Source organism: Myodes glareolus, chromosome X (genome assembly GCF_982192425.1).
Source record: "Myodes glareolus chromosome X, mMyoGla1.1, whole genome shotgun sequence".
In the NCBI taxonomy this organism is placed as follows: Eukaryota; Metazoa; Chordata; class Mammalia; order Rodentia; family Cricetidae; genus Myodes; species Myodes glareolus.
In genome coordinates, this window is record NC_142053.1 from 3,475,767 (window position 1) to 3,493,396 (window position 17,630).

The window sequence follows — 17,630 nt, forward strand, 5'->3', positions numbered from 1 at the left end:
TGTAATTATCTACAAAGTGCTGCCACAATCTCATGAGTTCATATGTGTGTCAGCCTTGTTTGTCTAGATGGCATGAATTCCTTGGCATTCTTCATGCCCTCTGGCTCTTACACCCTTTCCTTCTCCTCTTCTGTAGAGTTCCCTGAGCCCTGAGGGGATGAATTTAGTGGAGATATTCCTTTCAGGGCTGAGTGTTCCAAGGTATCTCACTGTCTGCTTATTGTCTGTTTGTGCATCTCTATAGTCTCCGTATTTGTTTTCCTTTACTACAGGAGGAGCTTCTGTGATGATGGCGGAGCAAGGCACAGACCTATGAGTATAGCAGAATGTCATTAGGATAAATTTATTGCTGCATCCCTTTGTCATAACAGCAGTATTTAATTTTTCCCTAGGCACCTGGCCTATCTTGTTTCAGGTTCTTGCCCATTCAAACAGTACTGGGTATGGGTTCCATCTCATGGAATGGACCCTAAGTCAAATCAGATATTGGTTGGTTACTCCCACAGATTTGTGCCACTGTTGCACCAATGTATCTTGCAGGCAGGTCACTCTTGTAGATTTCCTCCAGGTATATGGCCTAAGTAGTCTTATATTCTTCATCACAGGAGCAATGTCAGTGATGAATTCCATCTGATGGAGTGGGCCTTAAATCCAATCAGATATTCGTTGGTTACTGCCAGAAGCTTTGCGTCACTTTGTACCAGCGTATGTTACAGGCAGGTCACCACTGTAGATCAAAGAGTTTGTAGATGGGTTAGTATTTGCCCTTCTCCTCTGGTAGTGCGCAGAGTACCTTCCTGTACCACAAACTCAGTACTGATGAAGCCTCTAGGTAAGCTCCAGTTCGACTTCTCTGTGTTCAATGAGTTGTAGGTGTTGTCTTCAGCAATTAACGTCTTATTAGTTTATGAGGCACCACCAACAGTCTTTGTAATAGCCTGCATTGTTTGGGTGTTTCCATGGGAGACCCATTGACCAATTACATGTACCCCAGCAGCTAAATTAGATGTAACCCAGTCTCAGTATTGGAAACTTCATTTGGTGATAAGAGATGTCCAGTTTGGGCCCTGTTTCCCTTGTTATTTGGTAATTTTAAACAAGTCTGATAACGTTATTATTTTAAATGAACATTCAGTTTATTTACATAAACTTTTTGCTGATAAATCTAGGTTTGAATACGCCATCTTCTTTTTCAGACTTTCATTTAAGGTTCATTAATCTTTTTTTTTGCTTTAGTTGGAGTAACATTTTTCAGTTTGTTGTTTTTCTTCTCCCCATCTAGTACATATTCATATTTAGTAATATATATGCTTCACTGTTCAAAGTCTTTATTTCCAGAACTTGTGCTTTTAAGTCATGTAGTTTATTGTTTATAATGCTATTTTTGTGGAGATCACAAACACTTTTTACTATGGATAACGATGAAGCCAAATTCTGAAATATGAGCTGTTTATTTTCTGCTCTAGCACTGTTTGTTGCTTCTCTTTCATAGTATCTAGATTCCTCGTGTGTGCTTGTGTTTGAGAACTAAACAATGCCTCTGAAGTTATTAGAATTCCTCAAAGCTCTGTATGAAAATGCCATCTTCCAGAGATGATTGCTGTTTGCTCTTGTATGCCACTTGAAACACATTTTGTAGTCATTTTAAATTAAATTCATAGTTTGATTTTTTTTAAACTAATAATGTGAATACGGTGATGGTGGGTTCTATTCTTTCAAGAGTGACTTGTTTGTGGTTTGATACATTTCTAACTCATCTTCTCCCCTCCCCCTATATAAGTGCTGAGGAAGAAGGCACAAACTTGCTTCTAAATTTGCTCATAACTGAATTTATAGCACTTGGAGAATCTGACCTGTATGCTAGAAAGTGAATGTGCGAATGCATGTGTATTGTCACATTAGCACTAGTGGAAAATTTCGCTCTCTGCTTTTTACCTGTCTTGCTCTAAGATTGTCAGAACCAAAAGTTGACTTTGTAAATATGTTTTCTCTTATTCTCTCAGTTACTGTTGCTTTTCCCTTTAAATTTTTCTCAGGTGGTTTCTCCTTTGTTCTTAGTCACAAAGGCAGCGAATAATGATAGTTTAATTGTGAATATATGCAAAATTACATACATATGTCATGTAGCATTGAGATTATTTTCACTTAAAATACAGTTTGCTTTTCTTTATAGTTTAACTGCCTTAATAATTTGTTTAGGGGTAGTCTTTGAAAAAAACAATTGCAATATCTATTTTCTCTTTATTCACTTATGCTAATTGTGATATTTGAATTTATTCATTTTTGCTAGCTTAATCTGTTAAAACAGAAGGCTGTATTAATTTACCTTAACAACTCAATTTATTTCATTTATTTTTATTTCTGCATTTCTATTTTTGTTTTCCATTAGTGCCAATGAGAACAGGAAGTTTTATGAGTTGCTACTAATATTGATGATGAGTGAGAATAGCAAATGGATCTGTGTGTATTTCAAAGAGCAGTGTAGATAAAAAATATATTGTATCAGAAAATGATCACAACTATTTTTTACTTGTTCACACCCTAGTTTTCTAAGTTTCTCTTTGTGTGGAAATGAGATTGCTTGATATGTTTTTATAATCATCAGGTCTTATATACGGTGTTTTAGAAGGGGAAAGATGTCTTACATAGTTCAAGAGAATTTATCTATCACAATCCATTGTTTTGTTCAGGTTTACTTTTCTCTCTCTCCTCTCTCTCTCTCTCTCTCTCTCTCTCTCTCCCTCCATTCCCCCCCCCCCGTGTGTTTGTGTGTGTGTGTGTGTGTGTGTATGCAGGTGCTTGTGGAGGGCAGAAGAGGGTGATAGATTCCTGTAACTGGAATTTCAGATATCTGTGAGCCACCCAGTGTGGGTGCTGGGAACTGAACCCAAATCCTTTGTAAGAGTAGTAAGCATTCTTAATCACCAAGACATCTCTTCAGTCCTCAGTGTGCACCCTATTTATTTATTTATTTATTTATTCATTCATTCATTCACTCATTTATTTTTGCTCACTTATTTAATTTTATGTTCTGACTGCAGTTCCCCCCATCCTTCCACTCTCCTTTGTCTCCACTGCAGCCTGCCCCACAGCTATTCCTCTCAGTGGGTGAAGGCTCCCATGGGAGTCATCAAAGTCTCTCACATTAAGTTGGGACAGGACCAAGCCCCTTCCCCCTGCATTACAGCTGAGCATGGCATCCCACCATAGAGAATGGGCTCCAACAAGCTAGCGCATGCACCAGGGATAGATCCTGGTCCTCGTGTCAGGGGCCTCTCAAATAGACCAAGCTTCACCATTGTCTCTCACATATGGAGGGCCTAGTTTGGGCCCATGGAGACTCCACAGCTGTCATTCTAGAGTTCTTGAGTTTCCATGAGCTTGGTTCAGCTGTCTCTGTAGATTTCACCACCATGATCTTCACCTCCATTATTTGTAATAGCCAGAACCTGGAAACAACCTAGATGCCCCTCAACTGAAGATTGGATAAAGAAAATGTGGTACATTTACACAGTGGTGTACTACACAGCAGAAAAAAAATAATGACATCTTGAAATTTACAGACAAATGGATGGAACTAGAAAAAGCATCATGAATGAGGTAACCCAGACTCAGAAAGACAAACACAGTATGTACTCACTCATAAGTGTATACTAGATATAAGGTAGAGAGTAACCAGACTATAACCCACAGCTCTAGAGAAGCTAGTAAGAAGTAGGATCACCCTGGGGAAGGGGAATTAGATGAGATTGCCTTGGTAAAATTGGGGCAAGTAGGTGGTAAAGGGGAGGGGATAGGAGATTAAAACATGAGGGTTTGGGATGGTCAGTGGGGGGGGGGGGAGATGGACAGAGTAGGAGAGCAATGAAAGAGAGATTTTGGAAGAGAGAGCCATTGTGGGCCAGGGAGAAACCACTTTGTATTGAATAGTGAAATAAGGGACTCATCCCTGGGAGAGGTTATTTTTTCTCCTCTCAGCAGTCATTTAGTTACATGTGGATCTTCATATAGGGGTGGGACCCCTTGAGATATCCTCTTTATATATTAGCATGTCTATTGGGGTTATCCTTGTTCATATTTGGGCAGCAGTATTGGTGATCATGAGTATAGCTCCCCTGCCATTTCTAGGAGGCAATCTCACAACAGACTTCCTATTGCTATTATGATCTTTCTGCTCCCTCTTCCTTGATGTTTGCTTAGCTTTACATGTAGAAATGCTGTTGTAGATTTGTCTATTGATTCTAGACACCCCAAAGTCACTTGTTCTCTACATTTTGATTGGTTGTGGCTTTTTGTAATAGTCTCTGTCTGCTGCGAAGAGATGCTTTGCCGCGTCAAGGCAGCTTGGATGCCGAGACTGGTGGGGGTTGCTGGGATTGAGACACAGAGGCTCCTTTTCAGGTGGAAGAACAGCAACCTGTATTTTTGCACTGAGCTAAAGTCTTTTATACCGCTACCACTTCTGTGTAAAACCACCGGCCAGAAAGAATACAAATATCCTTGTCAATTACAGACCACAAGGAAGTTCTGCTGTTGGTCAGGGGGAGTGAGGGCAGCTAGATCACAACAAAGCTTCTTTGATGTGAGGTGAGAGCTATACTTCAGTGAGTATAAGGACACATTTTGAATGTAGTTGGGAGTTTTGATAGTTTTATAACGTTCTCATCATTACCATTCATAGAAAAAAAGTTTCTTCAGCCTGATAGTGGCCCTATGACAAAGTTTAGAATAGTTGAGAGGAAATAAGAAAAGAAATTCATTCATGGAAATTCAGATCATTGATGTGTTTTGGGTTTCTAGATGGTGAATATGCTGTGCAACTTGTTCAAATAATTGTGAGATTTTCTTCAACAACATTCATAACCTTAGAGAACACAAATTTTGTATGAATCAAGCCATGAAATATTTTCTAAGTGACTATAGTGAGAGGTTGTTTATACAAAATGTTGGCAAAAGAGTAGTTTAGATGATTTACTATTGGAACTTGTCTTGAAATGCAATATTAGGCCAGCCCAAGAATCTGCAAAACATTAGAGTAATCAATAGAGTAGTATGGCAGTTTCAAAGTAAAAATAGGGTAAAACTAAGAGTTTACAATATAGAAGAATAACAAAGTAAGAGTTTAAGATTTGTGACATGTGACACATTTTGCATAAGATACACAAAGTACAGATATAGAGTGTTAATATAGAATGAGAAGATAATTATTAAGTATTGTGGGGATATAAACAGTGTTGGAGGAGGGGCTGCATATTCGTCCCGGCTGCCCAGAACCAAAATAATCACACAGAAACTGTATTAATTAAAACACTGCTTGGCCCATTAGCTTTAACTTCTTATTGGCTAACTCTTGTATTAAATTAACCTATTTCTATTAGTCTGTGTATCACCACGTGGTAATCAGTGGCTTACCAGCAGAGATTCGGCATGTCTGACTCTGGCGGCTCCATGGCTTCTCACTGACTCTGTCTTCTTCTTCCTAGCATTCAGTTCTGTTTTCCCTGCCTACCTAAGTTCTGCCCTATCAACAGACCAAGGCAGTTTCTTTATTCATTTTAATGGTAATCACAGCACACAGAGGAGACTCCCACATTTGTTGCAAGGAACCGCTTGTTCATCCTGGCCACCCAGAGCCGAAATAGCCACACAGATATTGTATTGATTAAATCACTGCTTGACACATTAGCTCTATCTTCTTATTGGCTAACTCTTACATCTTAATTTAACCCATCTCCATTAATCTGTATATCGCCACATGGCTGTGGCTTGCTGGCAAGATTCTAACCAGCATCTTTCTCAGGCGGAGGATACATGGCTTCTTTCTAACTCTGCCCTTCTTCCTCCCAGCATTCAGTTCTGTCTTCCCTGTCTACATATGTTCTGCTCTATCAACAGACCAAGACAATTTCTTTATTCATTGATGGTAATCACAGCACACAGAGGGGACTCCCACATCACACATCAAAGCAGCTATTCTATGTATACTACCTGCACAGATAAACGTGAGATAATGAAAGTGATGAAAACTGTGAGCTGACCTCTGATTTTGAATTAATGTGAGCATGTAAAGGAGAAATAGCTTTGGCATTACATTGATATAGTTACCATAATGTCTCCAAATTACATATATATGAGAAGACACATATGCCATAACTCAGAGGAAAGCTGATAAAATAGTTGTTTTGACAAAGTTTAAGTGTCTTTCAATGATTTGTTTATTTTTGTTTTGTGCTTATTAGTGTTCTGCGCACATGTATGTCTGTGTGAGGGTGTCAGACCGCCTAGAACTGAAGTTACAGACAGCTCTGAGCTGCCACATGGGTGCTGGGAATTGAAGCCAGATACTCTGGAAGAACAGCCTGTGCTCTTATGCACTGAGCCATCTCTCCAGCTGAAAACTGAAGTTTTTGAGGCAAAAGAATGGAGAAATTTTTCCTTTAAGACATTGAAAGGATAGCAGATTTTGTTTACCGTAAATGAAAGATTTAAAGGCCAAGAAGAAGAAAGTTTACAAGAGAAGAATCTACAGACTTTATCTCTGAGTAGAATATGGCAGTCAGAGTTGTGTTGCATGAATGCAGGAAAATATTCAGTAATTTTTCCAATAAATATTTTAATAAGTGGTTACCATATACCAGGCATTGGCTAATAGCTCAGACATCAAGATAAAAATTTCACATTAATGAAGCTTATATTTAGGAGGGGGGATATGGCAATGAAGAAATAAATGTTATTGTAGGTGGTAACAAAGGCTTAAGTAAAATGAAACTGGAAGAGCAAGAAAGTGGAGAAGAGTGTAGTTTCAGATCAGAGAAACTTATGTAAAGATTTCTAATCTGACTAGAATTCTAAAGCAAGCGAGTGAGTGATCCAAAGTAATACATGAAGGAAGAACATTATGACAGAAGAATGAACAAGGGCATTTTTAGGGACTACCAGGAAAACAAGTGTGACCTGGTGTTAAGGAGTAGAGTGAGAGAATTGGAGTCGATTTCAGTGGGTGCTTGTGGTCTGATCATGTAGATGGTTTGCGTCATAGCAAGTACTGTGGAGCTAATGCAAATACACTGGGCAAGCTTAAGAAAGGGCAAAGTCGAATCTCTGATCACAGTGCAGACAATGGGACTATACAGGGGCAAAAGTGGAGGCACAAGGACAAATTAGGTCATTGCCACAATTTGTTTCTGCTGCTAGCTAATACAAACTAGAACGTCTGAGTTGGAGTGACCTAGAAAGAAAACTTTAATAAGGTTCTGAAGCCTGAGAAATCTGGGAGCCTGATGCCAAATCTGCTCAGTTTTGGAGTAAGACCTCCTATGTTTTAAGCTCATGGTAGAAAGGCCAAGACAAAGAAGGGCTGCATACATAGGAAGGTAATCGCCAGAGTGGGCTTGTTTTGTAGCAACATGCTCTCGTGGTGCTGAACCAGCCCTGTGAAAGAAAAACATTATTGAATTGTTTATGAGAGATCTACCTCTCAAACTCAGACAACTCCTACTAGGCTCCACATCCAGTGCCCCAGTGGTGCAAACATCAGTGTGAGTTTTAGTTGGAAAAAAAAAAAACAACAGACAAAGCTGTTAACAGAATAGAAGAAAAAAATTGATGAATGCATGTTAACTGGACAGTAGGTGGAGAAAGAAGACCCTGTTATGTTATTTGTGTCTTCACTAATTCTATCTTTTGACTGTTTTACTCCCTTGGAATGATGCCTGACATATAGGATGATGCTTCATGAGTTTTGAGTAAAGAACAATAAGAAAAGTTTCAGTGGAATACAGGTGAAATTTGGATCTACCCTGCTACCCCATCCTTTATAGCATCTTACTTCATTTAGTGTTCTGCCTGTATCACGATAACATTCATCTATTCAGTCGCTGTTCTTAAAATACCCATTATTTGTCAGGCACTCTGCTATACATTACTCATGCAATAAGCCCTCTGGATTGGCAAGTTCTGGATCCACAGATTCAATCAACCACAGATTAAAAATATTTTTTAAAGTCACGTCTGTGCTGAATATGTGCCGACATTTCCCACAGATTCAACCAACAACAGTCTGAAAATATTTTAAAAGTTTATGTCTGTGCTAATTATGTTCAGATGTTATTCTCATTCTTCCTTCAGAAGTATAATGACTTGTGTTAAACTTAGGTTGTAATACATGTGGTCTAGAGAGGCCATTTAAACTACTTAGGAGGCTGTGAATGGAATCTAGGTTAATGTTGAGTGTCTGAGGATTTTTGATATTTGGGAATCCTGGAATGAACCCTTCATAGGTATCAAAGAAGAATTATATATCTCTGAATAAAATAGATAAAAATCTTAGTTCACACTGGAGTATATAGCAGTGCAAATGCATCATGTTAGGAACATGCCTGACATTGCGATGTGTTGCAAGAAGTCTACAGTGACCAAACTGAAGTGCCTAACAGGATGAGATTTTAAAAGAATGACTAAACATAAAGCTATCATAGGGATGCTCTAAAAATATTTAAAGTTTTATGTTTACACATTCTTTTAAAAATCTCATAATATATACAATTTATATTAAGTATATCTACCTCATTCATCTTCTCCTACTTTTCCCAGATCCCCCATCTCATTTGCCTCCTAATTTCATATTCTCCTTTATAATGAAATGATTTGTTTAATATTTTTTGTTATCCTTCCTCTTCCCCTTCATGGAGCTCTTTGTATTTTAATTAATTTATACATATTTTAAAGATCTTGAAAATAACATATTTGTTTAAATGTGGACAAATATATGTATATATTTTTATTTCTTTTATTTATGATATTACAGTATAATTATATCATGTCTGTTTTCCCTTTCTTCTTTCCAAACCCTTCAATGTTATTACCTCTTGCTTTCCTTCAAATTCATGCCCTCTATTTTCTTCACTGTTGTTATTGGTGGTGGTGGTGGTGGTGGTGGTAGTGTGTGTGTGTGTGTGTGTGTGTGTTTAGTCAGTACTGAAAACCTACAAGCAGTATTATAGATAGTAAGGCTTTTGAAATAAGAAGAAATTGCCAGGTTTGGACAGAGTAAGACATGATCTAACTCAGCAACTTAAAAGTTTACCTGGCCTACTATGTGGAGAACTGCTTAGGTGAGCAAGGGCAGTCTGAAAAAAATCCAAGGTAATTTTGATAAGCAGTAATGAATCAGAGTGTATTGGAGGAGGTGATAACTACTGGTTTTATTCTGGATATTTTTCATCTAGAATATAATAACAGTGGAGTCCTTACGTAGTAATTATATGTTCATTCATTACAGGAAATTGTTCACCATAATCATTATTACCCTAAGAACACCATTTGTTTACTTCAGGTACTTTTTATGTGTATCTTGGCTGTCTATTCTAGTGAAAAAAAATTGACCATGGCTGCCCACTAATTGACACTGAAGTTTTGTTTCTGTCTCATAATAGTTTATTATCATGGCTATCTGCTCCTACATCATGTTGCCTAGCTCTCAAGCTTTGTTATCACACACACACACACACACACACACACACACACACACACACTGTGTTCCTGTATCAGCTTAAGGACAACTATGCCAAATATCTCATGGATCACAAAGTTTTCAGTCTATTCCTTATGCTCACTTGAAAAAAGTCACCATATTTATCATAAATATTTTTGGTTATTTTCCCATAATCATTCTTTGTGACTATGTGATAGTTATCTGAGCATGTACCTTGGCTGTACATTCATCTAATGCTAACTGTTAATGTCAAGCATTTCTCTATCCATATACCAGTTATGAGTTCTGCTCTGTGAATATTTGCTAACTTTAGCATCAGACTTCTTACGCTTTTTCCTACTTATACTTAAAAGCCCTTCACATAAAATCTGCCATCTTAATCATTTTTTTAAAAAAAGTATATTGACTTATTTTTGAGACAAGGTATTTCTCTTTATAGCCCACTGTCATGGAACTCACTATTTAGATTATCCTGTCCTCAAACTCATAGAGATCTACCTGCCTCTGTCTACAAGTCTGGGATTTAAGACATGTACCACCATGTATCACATCATCTCAACCATTTTAAAGTGCATACTTTAGCAATGTTGAATTTATTAACATTGTTGCCAGTAATTCAATTGCATGTTTTAATTATGCATCATGTGTTTTGCGTGTCTAATTTTCATTGTACATTTGTGTGTGTGTATTATGTTAATTTGATCTACTTTTACAACGTATACTAATCAAACAAGTATAATAAACACTTCTTTATAATCAACCACTAATCACTTTAGTGTAATGGAAATTTCATACTTGTCTAGTAATTTGGTTAAATATTATAGATTGTTTGAATGCATGACTATCCTACTGTGCTATAGAAAACAAGAAGTTTCTTTTTCTCTCTGTTTTGGTGTCTCTTATTATCTTCTTGTCTCTACTCTCCTTGCCCTTCCTATTTTCTAGTGATCACTGTTCCATCTTTTTTCTCTCTCTTCTCTCCCCTGCCTCTCTCTCATACACACAGATCTGATCTACAGTTTCCCCACTTCCTCTCCTTCTAGCGCCCCTCCCATACTTCCTCTGTCACGACACCCCCAATCCACTCCTCATTTATTTCTGTTCAGGAAAGGGCAGGTCTCCCTTGAGTATCAACAAAGTGGGGCAGATCAAGTTGCAGTAAGTCTAAGCACCTCCCCAAGTATTGAGGCTGGACAAGGTGACCCAGTGTGAGGAGTAGGGTCACAAAAGTCAGAAAAAGAGTAAGAGACAGCCCCTGCTTCCACTGTTAGGAGTCCAACAAGAAGACCAAGCTACAACTGCAGCATATATGTAGGGTGCCTAGGTCAGTCCTATGCAGTCTCCTTGTTGTTGGTTCAGTCACTGTGAACGTATATGAACCCAGGTTCGTTGATTCTGTGGGTTTTCTTGTAATTTCCTTGACCTCTCTGGCTTCTACAGTCCTTCCTCCCTCTCTTCTGCGAAATTCCCTGAGCTCTGCCTAGTGTTTGGATGTGGGTCTGCATTTGTTCATCTTTATTCTACAATGCTGACTTGCTGTTTTTCAGAACTGAAATGCATATGTATTTGTTTTTCTGTGTTTGGCTTGTTTTATTTAGCATAATTACTTCCCATTCTATCCTTGCTTTTGCAAAAGCGAGGATTTGTTACCTAGTGGCTATATAGTATCCCACACTATATATTTTATTCATTCATTCATTCATTCATTCACTGAAGCATCTAGAATGATTTACCATTTTAACTTTTATGAATATACTTCAATAAATGGAAGAGTACAAGTATCTGGTTCAAAGATTTCATTTCCTTTGAGTATATACCCGGTACTATGATTGGTTGATCATATACAATATCTCTTTTCATTTTGGAGGAATTTCTATATTGTTTTCCACAGTGATTATATTACTTTGCAATCATATCAACAGTATACAAAGTTTCCCTGATTTTCACACAGTGACCATAATATATTTTTCTTTTTGATGATAGTCTTTCTGGGGTTAAATAATACCTGATTGTGGTTCTGATTCAATTTTCTCTGGTGGTCACTGAAATTGATCAATTTTATTTTATTTTCTGGATCAGTGTATGTCTGTTTAGTTTAAAGTCCACCTTTTTTGAGTTCCTTATGTACACTGGATGCCAGTTCCTTATTATCAAATATTTTTCTCATTCTGTAGTTGTCTGTAGTGAGGGGCCAGCTTGTTGGGGTTTTTGTCCGGCCCAGTACCTCAATAAGCCAGCAAGTCCCAAGGAAAATATTTTATTTATTTTCAAGCTTTTTTAGGCTTTTTGTGGATTTAGTTATCCACGTCTGGGCGCCATATGTAACATGAGGGGGCCGGCTTGTTGGGATTTTTATCCCTCCAAGTACCCCAACAGCTGGCAAGCAACAAAGAAAATCACATGGAGTCTACATTAGGTTATAAACTGATTGGCCCATTAGGTCAGGCTTCTTATTAACTCTTATAACTTATATTAACCCATTATTTTTATCTATGTTAGCCATAATGGCTCCATACCTTTCTCAGCTGGGCAAGTTACATGCTGCCTCTTCAGTGGTCTGCGCAGGAGTGGCTGAGGGCTTCCTGTGTCCCAGAATACTCCCAGTCTCTTTGCTCCACCCCTACGTCCTGTCTGGCTTTCCCGCCTATACTGCCTGCCTGACCAATCAGTGTTTTATTAAAATATGATTGACAGAATACAGACAATTCTCCTTGTCTCTTAATTCTGTTGACATTTCTTAACTGTCTAGAAGTTTATTAATTTTTTGTATTTACTTTTTTGGGGCACTGTATGCATTACCGCTTGAAAGAGAGCATGCTCAAATCTCCACATCTTCTCTTGCTTTGTTATTATATGACTTGTAGACTATGATTTTCTGACATATATGTTAACCAAATGGTTTTGTTTCATAAATTCCTTTTCATGTACTACAATAACAATGTTTGCTAACAAAATGGTATGGTTCTTGAAGGGCTTTTATTATGCCCAACCCCTTCTGATATATATATCAAATATAAATGATATATATACATATATATAATGGTTATTTGAACATGTTTGCTAGTTATGATTTCACATGATATTATTGCCTTCTTATGCATCACATACCATATCATAATCCCATAAATCATGAGTAGTTATGTCTGTGTCATTTATTTTAGTATGATGGCTTGTTGCTTATTTAAGATCCTTTATACATATCCCATAGTTACATTCAAGGATAGTATATTTAAATATTTATTGAAGAGATTTTTATTTTTGTAGAATGTCTATCTTCTCTTTTAACCACGATTATTATTAATATATCCTGAACATGCATCATGGTTGTATACTTATGTATTTTGTTTTGTGGTTTATTTATACATTCTGGGCTTTATATTCTGTTTTCAATGATGTCTGTTCCTGTGGAGTGGTGGATAAGTTGTATATCATGCTTACACAAACATTAGCCCTTGTCATATGATCACAAATCATTAAGGGTTACTCAGGTCTGATTGATATTTGAGAATATATCATGGATGTTGTTTATGCCCAATGTTGTCTAACATGTAAATATATTTTATTACTTATGTGATACAGTTTTCTGAACTGTACTATTTTTGATCATTCATATAAATTGTCCAACAACTTTTTGTACAGTTAATGAATCATCAATCTCATGCCAACTATATTAGTTTAACTCAAAAAATATATACTTTTTGTGAAATGAAGATTGTTGAATTTATCAGTGTCATGCTAATATCTAATACCATAATCATCCTCATCACTGATGTAGACATTGAATCATATCTGAAGTCCATATTATCCAACATTATGATTCTTCATACACCTGTACTAGATCCTTAAAGACAGCCTAGAACAGAACCTAATGGCTCTCTTTGTAGGAATAGAGTACATTTAAAAGGGGCCTTATTCATTTAACCAATCACACTACTTCTACATATGGGATATATTTTATGGATGTGTCTTTTACTTAAACCTTCCTTGAAAAATGTTTTATGTACCTCCACTGTCTCTAAAAATTAAATTGCTGATGTGATGATATGACTTAAAAAGATTAGTTTTGGTCTGGAATGCTTAATGTTGCAAATTTAAAAACCCAGTGAGCTTAGAGATAATAAGCAAGTACAATTTCAGTGACTATTTTCCTAAATTTACATCTTAAGTAAATCTTCTATAGTATAGAGTTCATGAAACAATGCTTGTCTTCTGTATATAATCCAAATCACTAATTTTATCATTGGTATAACTTGATAATTTAAGAATATCTATACTGTACAGCTAGGCTTAGATTTTTCTTTTATGTTGTGATAGCTTCCTAAAGGAGTATGTCTTATCCTTGACTAACTTTTTATGGGAAAATACTTCTTATTCAAGATCCATCACATTGTGTCAGTCTGGGGAATTCGCTGTCTATTCAAGCCTTTCATCATTTTAAAAAATTGTTTAATTCGAGCAAGAAGAGACACAATCTTCATAATGCCATAAAGAGACCTCAGGTCTTAATGTTACATATTTCTGCTGTGTTATGTAGTTAACTAAACCAAAGCCCCCTATGACGTGAAAGATCAAACAGATGATTCAGGGAAATAGAAAATAGACATAAGAGGTTATCTTTAAAAGTTATTTTTATTTTATTTTATGGGTATAGGTATTTTGCCTACATGTATGTCTGTGTACTGTGTATATGCCTGGTGCCCACAGAAGTCAGAAGAAGATATCAGATATCCTTGAACTGGAGTTATTGATAGTTGAAAGCCACCCTGTGGGAGCTGGGGCTTGAACACAGGTCCTCTGGTAGGGAACCTTAGGCACCAAGCCATCTCTCTAGCCTCCTGGGAGACTATTTTTAGCTTTTATATTACAAGAGGCAACTGAGACTTTAGGAAGGCTTATAACACACCCAGTTATGCTGGGAGTCAAGGAGGGAGATGCAGCAATAACTCCAGTTTCCTGGTGACCGACCTAGAAGAGCATTGTTCTGCCTTTTGTCCTTTCTTGGAAGGATTCTGGTATGTTCAGAAGAAACATATATTGGGAATGAATCTTTTATACCTTGATCAGCTTGGGAGTGTAAAGTAACTGGCTGGATATTAGAGAAACTAAGTAATTTTAAATCGTTCTAAACCTTTTCTTTCCCTTTGTTTTCTATCCTTTTGTTGGTCCTCTTCCCCTGTACTATGACTCTCACAGGTCTCTCTAAGTTGCTGTCTAAGAAGATGATAAACAAACAAATGTGGCATTTCTATGTGACCAGAATTGGAGTTCTTTTCCTGATTTGTATTCTCCCTGAAACCACGGGCCAAGGGGAAACAAGACGACAACAACCTGGAGACTTTGTGAAGCATGATATTGGAGGGTAAGAAAAGCTATTCTTTTGAAGAAAATATGAATACTATGAATATTTACTTCCCAATTTCTCCCCAGAGGGCCTAAAATGTTCTGATCTCTGGCACTGAAATATTACATTAAATTTGGAAAACAAATCATCAGATTAGACTGTTATCATTACCATTGAAATAAATTTTGAAGATCTTCTTGACAACTCTCCATGCCTCTCTAAAGACCATATTGTGATTTTGTAAACAAATCTCTCCAGTCTTTTGTTATTAATTTTATTTATTCTCAGAGTCTCAACCTGACCCCTTTTGGGAATCATATCTACATAGCATAGAAACATTGACTCTCCCATCTTAAATTACTTTCTTATAGAAAACTCCTTAAGTCTCTTATCACTTTTACAACCATAGTTCTTGGAGGAATGATAGGCTTATCATTGATACATTTTTTCTCATTCATTTTTATACCACTTGATGTCAGAATTATGACCACGGGCCTCTGAGGCAACTTATATAACTAAGATGGGTAATGTTAACTCCAGCAAGAGCTTTTAGTTAGTTTACTTTCTAAAATTTTGCTTTCATTCATCTTTCTCTATTTTAAAGCAATTTTCTTCTATAATGCACGTCAAATGAGCAATGGGCAAATGAGCAATCAAATCCTCATGTTACTCAATTTCTTTAAGAACAAGTATCAATATTCAATGTACTTTCCATCCTTCTTTCTATCATGCAATAAAACATGCACATATAATTGTATGTCTAAAACATGTTTGTTTTATTTTAATTTGAAAATATTATTATAACCCTTTCTCCTTTCCAGTCTCTCCCAAGCACCCTCACTTCAACTCCTTCCACATCCCTTCTCTCAAATTATTCCCTATTATTTTTATGTGTGTGTGTGTGTTTGTGCGTGCGCGCATGTATGTGTGCATATGCACAAGTATATGAATATCATCTGATTAGTCCATTTTTAGTGTTTGTTTGTATATGGTTTCAGGGCTGACCACTTTGTGTTGGACAACCAACTAGAGGAATCATCCCTGGGAGATGCTAACTCTCCCTCTTTTACAATCTTCAGTTGCCTGTAGTTCCTTGTCCAGGAATATGATTCCCTGAGATTTCCCTTTCCTCCTGCATTATCATGTACATTGATATTGCTATTTTGATCTTGTTTATATAGCCATTTCTAGGATAAACTATTTCACAATACTAGTATTCGAGATCTTTCAATCTTATTGTCCCTTTTTCTTGATGAGGCATACTCTCATCTTTGGAGTATAACTGTTAGAAATGAATTCTTAGGCTTGGAATAGTTTAGTTTTATAATCATATTATTTTATTGGAAATAATTATTTAAATAACTTTCTTTTCATTTTTCACTTTACATATTTGTTAGGATATATTTAAAGGAATTATTTATGACATTTTTATTCATGTATATATTTTGTTTATTTCCCACTCTTGCCCCTTTCAATCTTTTCTTACTAATTCCTTTCCTATTCACAAATGAAGTCTCTTTTGCTTTCATGTATCTTTTTAAAACATCTGGATCCCATATTTAGAAGAAAATAACTATTACTTAACTTTCTGATTCTAGTTATAGCTATTTTTATTCCTTGGTATTGCCCCTATACATTTTTTTTACATTTGACTATTTGTCCAATATCCTTGGAAATAGAATTTGTTACTTATTATTTTTGTGAGGTTGATTGTTTTAATATATTCTCTTTCTACCTTTTGCCAGTGTTTTACAGTAATCTCTGGGTTGAGGGACACAGAACTGGACTTATATTCTTAGAATTTTGGCATATTCTTTTCCAACATGGAAAATCAAACCAATTGTGTCTTACTAATTCCTTGAGTCTGGTTTCCCTGGGCTAAGACAGGTGTTTAAAATAAGGTAGAGATCTTAAACGAATAAACTTCACCACTTCGAGTCTTGAAGCTTTTATATTTCAACTTGGAGGATCAAGTTTTTAAAAATGCATTACATATTTTCCTATCATCTTAAAGACTTTGACCAGAATAGTTGCTTTTCTTGGTAACTTTTTGTTCTCAGAGAGAGCATTTCTTATATTTCCCTCACAGCTGCTTTTTATTTTTATCGTTAGTGTTGTCACCTTTCCTGTTTATACTGTTTTCTAACATCCTGCTTTAGCTTAGAAAAACAGATACTCAAGCATTTTAGCAATTATGTTAAATAGGAGGAAAAGAAATCCTTCCTGAAACAGCAGAGTAAAGTGTTTTGTTTTACAGAAAAGGCAAAATGACTGCATATCTCTTGAATTAGAGACCTTTTCTTGTTTATTCTCTTTCAAGTTAAAAATAGTCCATGCTTTGTACAGATGAGACTACTAAAGAATTGGCTCTGGATATTAAATTTGACACTCTTCATATTTACTAGAAATAAAAGAACTAACTGAACTTAAAATATATGGTGTATATTGACAGTTGTTATACTTAAAAGAGCTATTGTTTCTTTTCGTTTGTTTTTATATCTTCTTAATTATGTGTTTGAAAAATACATTTGCTGTATTACTTTGTCATTTATTTTATTAAATCTCCTGTTCTAGCAGCTTTGACAGTAAACAATGATCTATTGATCAGTACTTAATTTAAATCATATGCTAGTATCAATAATTCTCAATGTTTGGTGTTTGAAAGCCAGAATGTAGGCTTTACAGAAGTTTTTAATACAGAAACTTGGAGGACAGTGCCAAGCAATTTGTATTTGAGCAGATGCTCCAGATCATTCTAACATTCTAATGTAAGAAATACTTTGGGAAGACAGCTAA

At 36.2% G+C, this 17,630-nt stretch overlaps 1 protein-coding gene across 1 annotated transcript in view; it reads left to right on the forward strand.

The window, feature by feature from the left end:
- The window catches only part of Gabra3 (gamma-aminobutyric acid type A receptor subunit alpha3), a 292,811-nt gene that overhangs the window by 82,172 nt on the left and 193,009 nt on the right, over positions 1–17,630 (forward strand). Inside the window, exon 2 of the mRNA XM_048457686.3 lies at positions 14,687–14,852. Within this exon, the coding sequence (XP_048313643.1) occupies positions 14,713–14,852 (140 nt within the window). The 5' untranslated portion in view covers positions 14,687–14,712. The remainder of the gene's footprint in view (positions 1–14,686; positions 14,853–17,630) is intronic.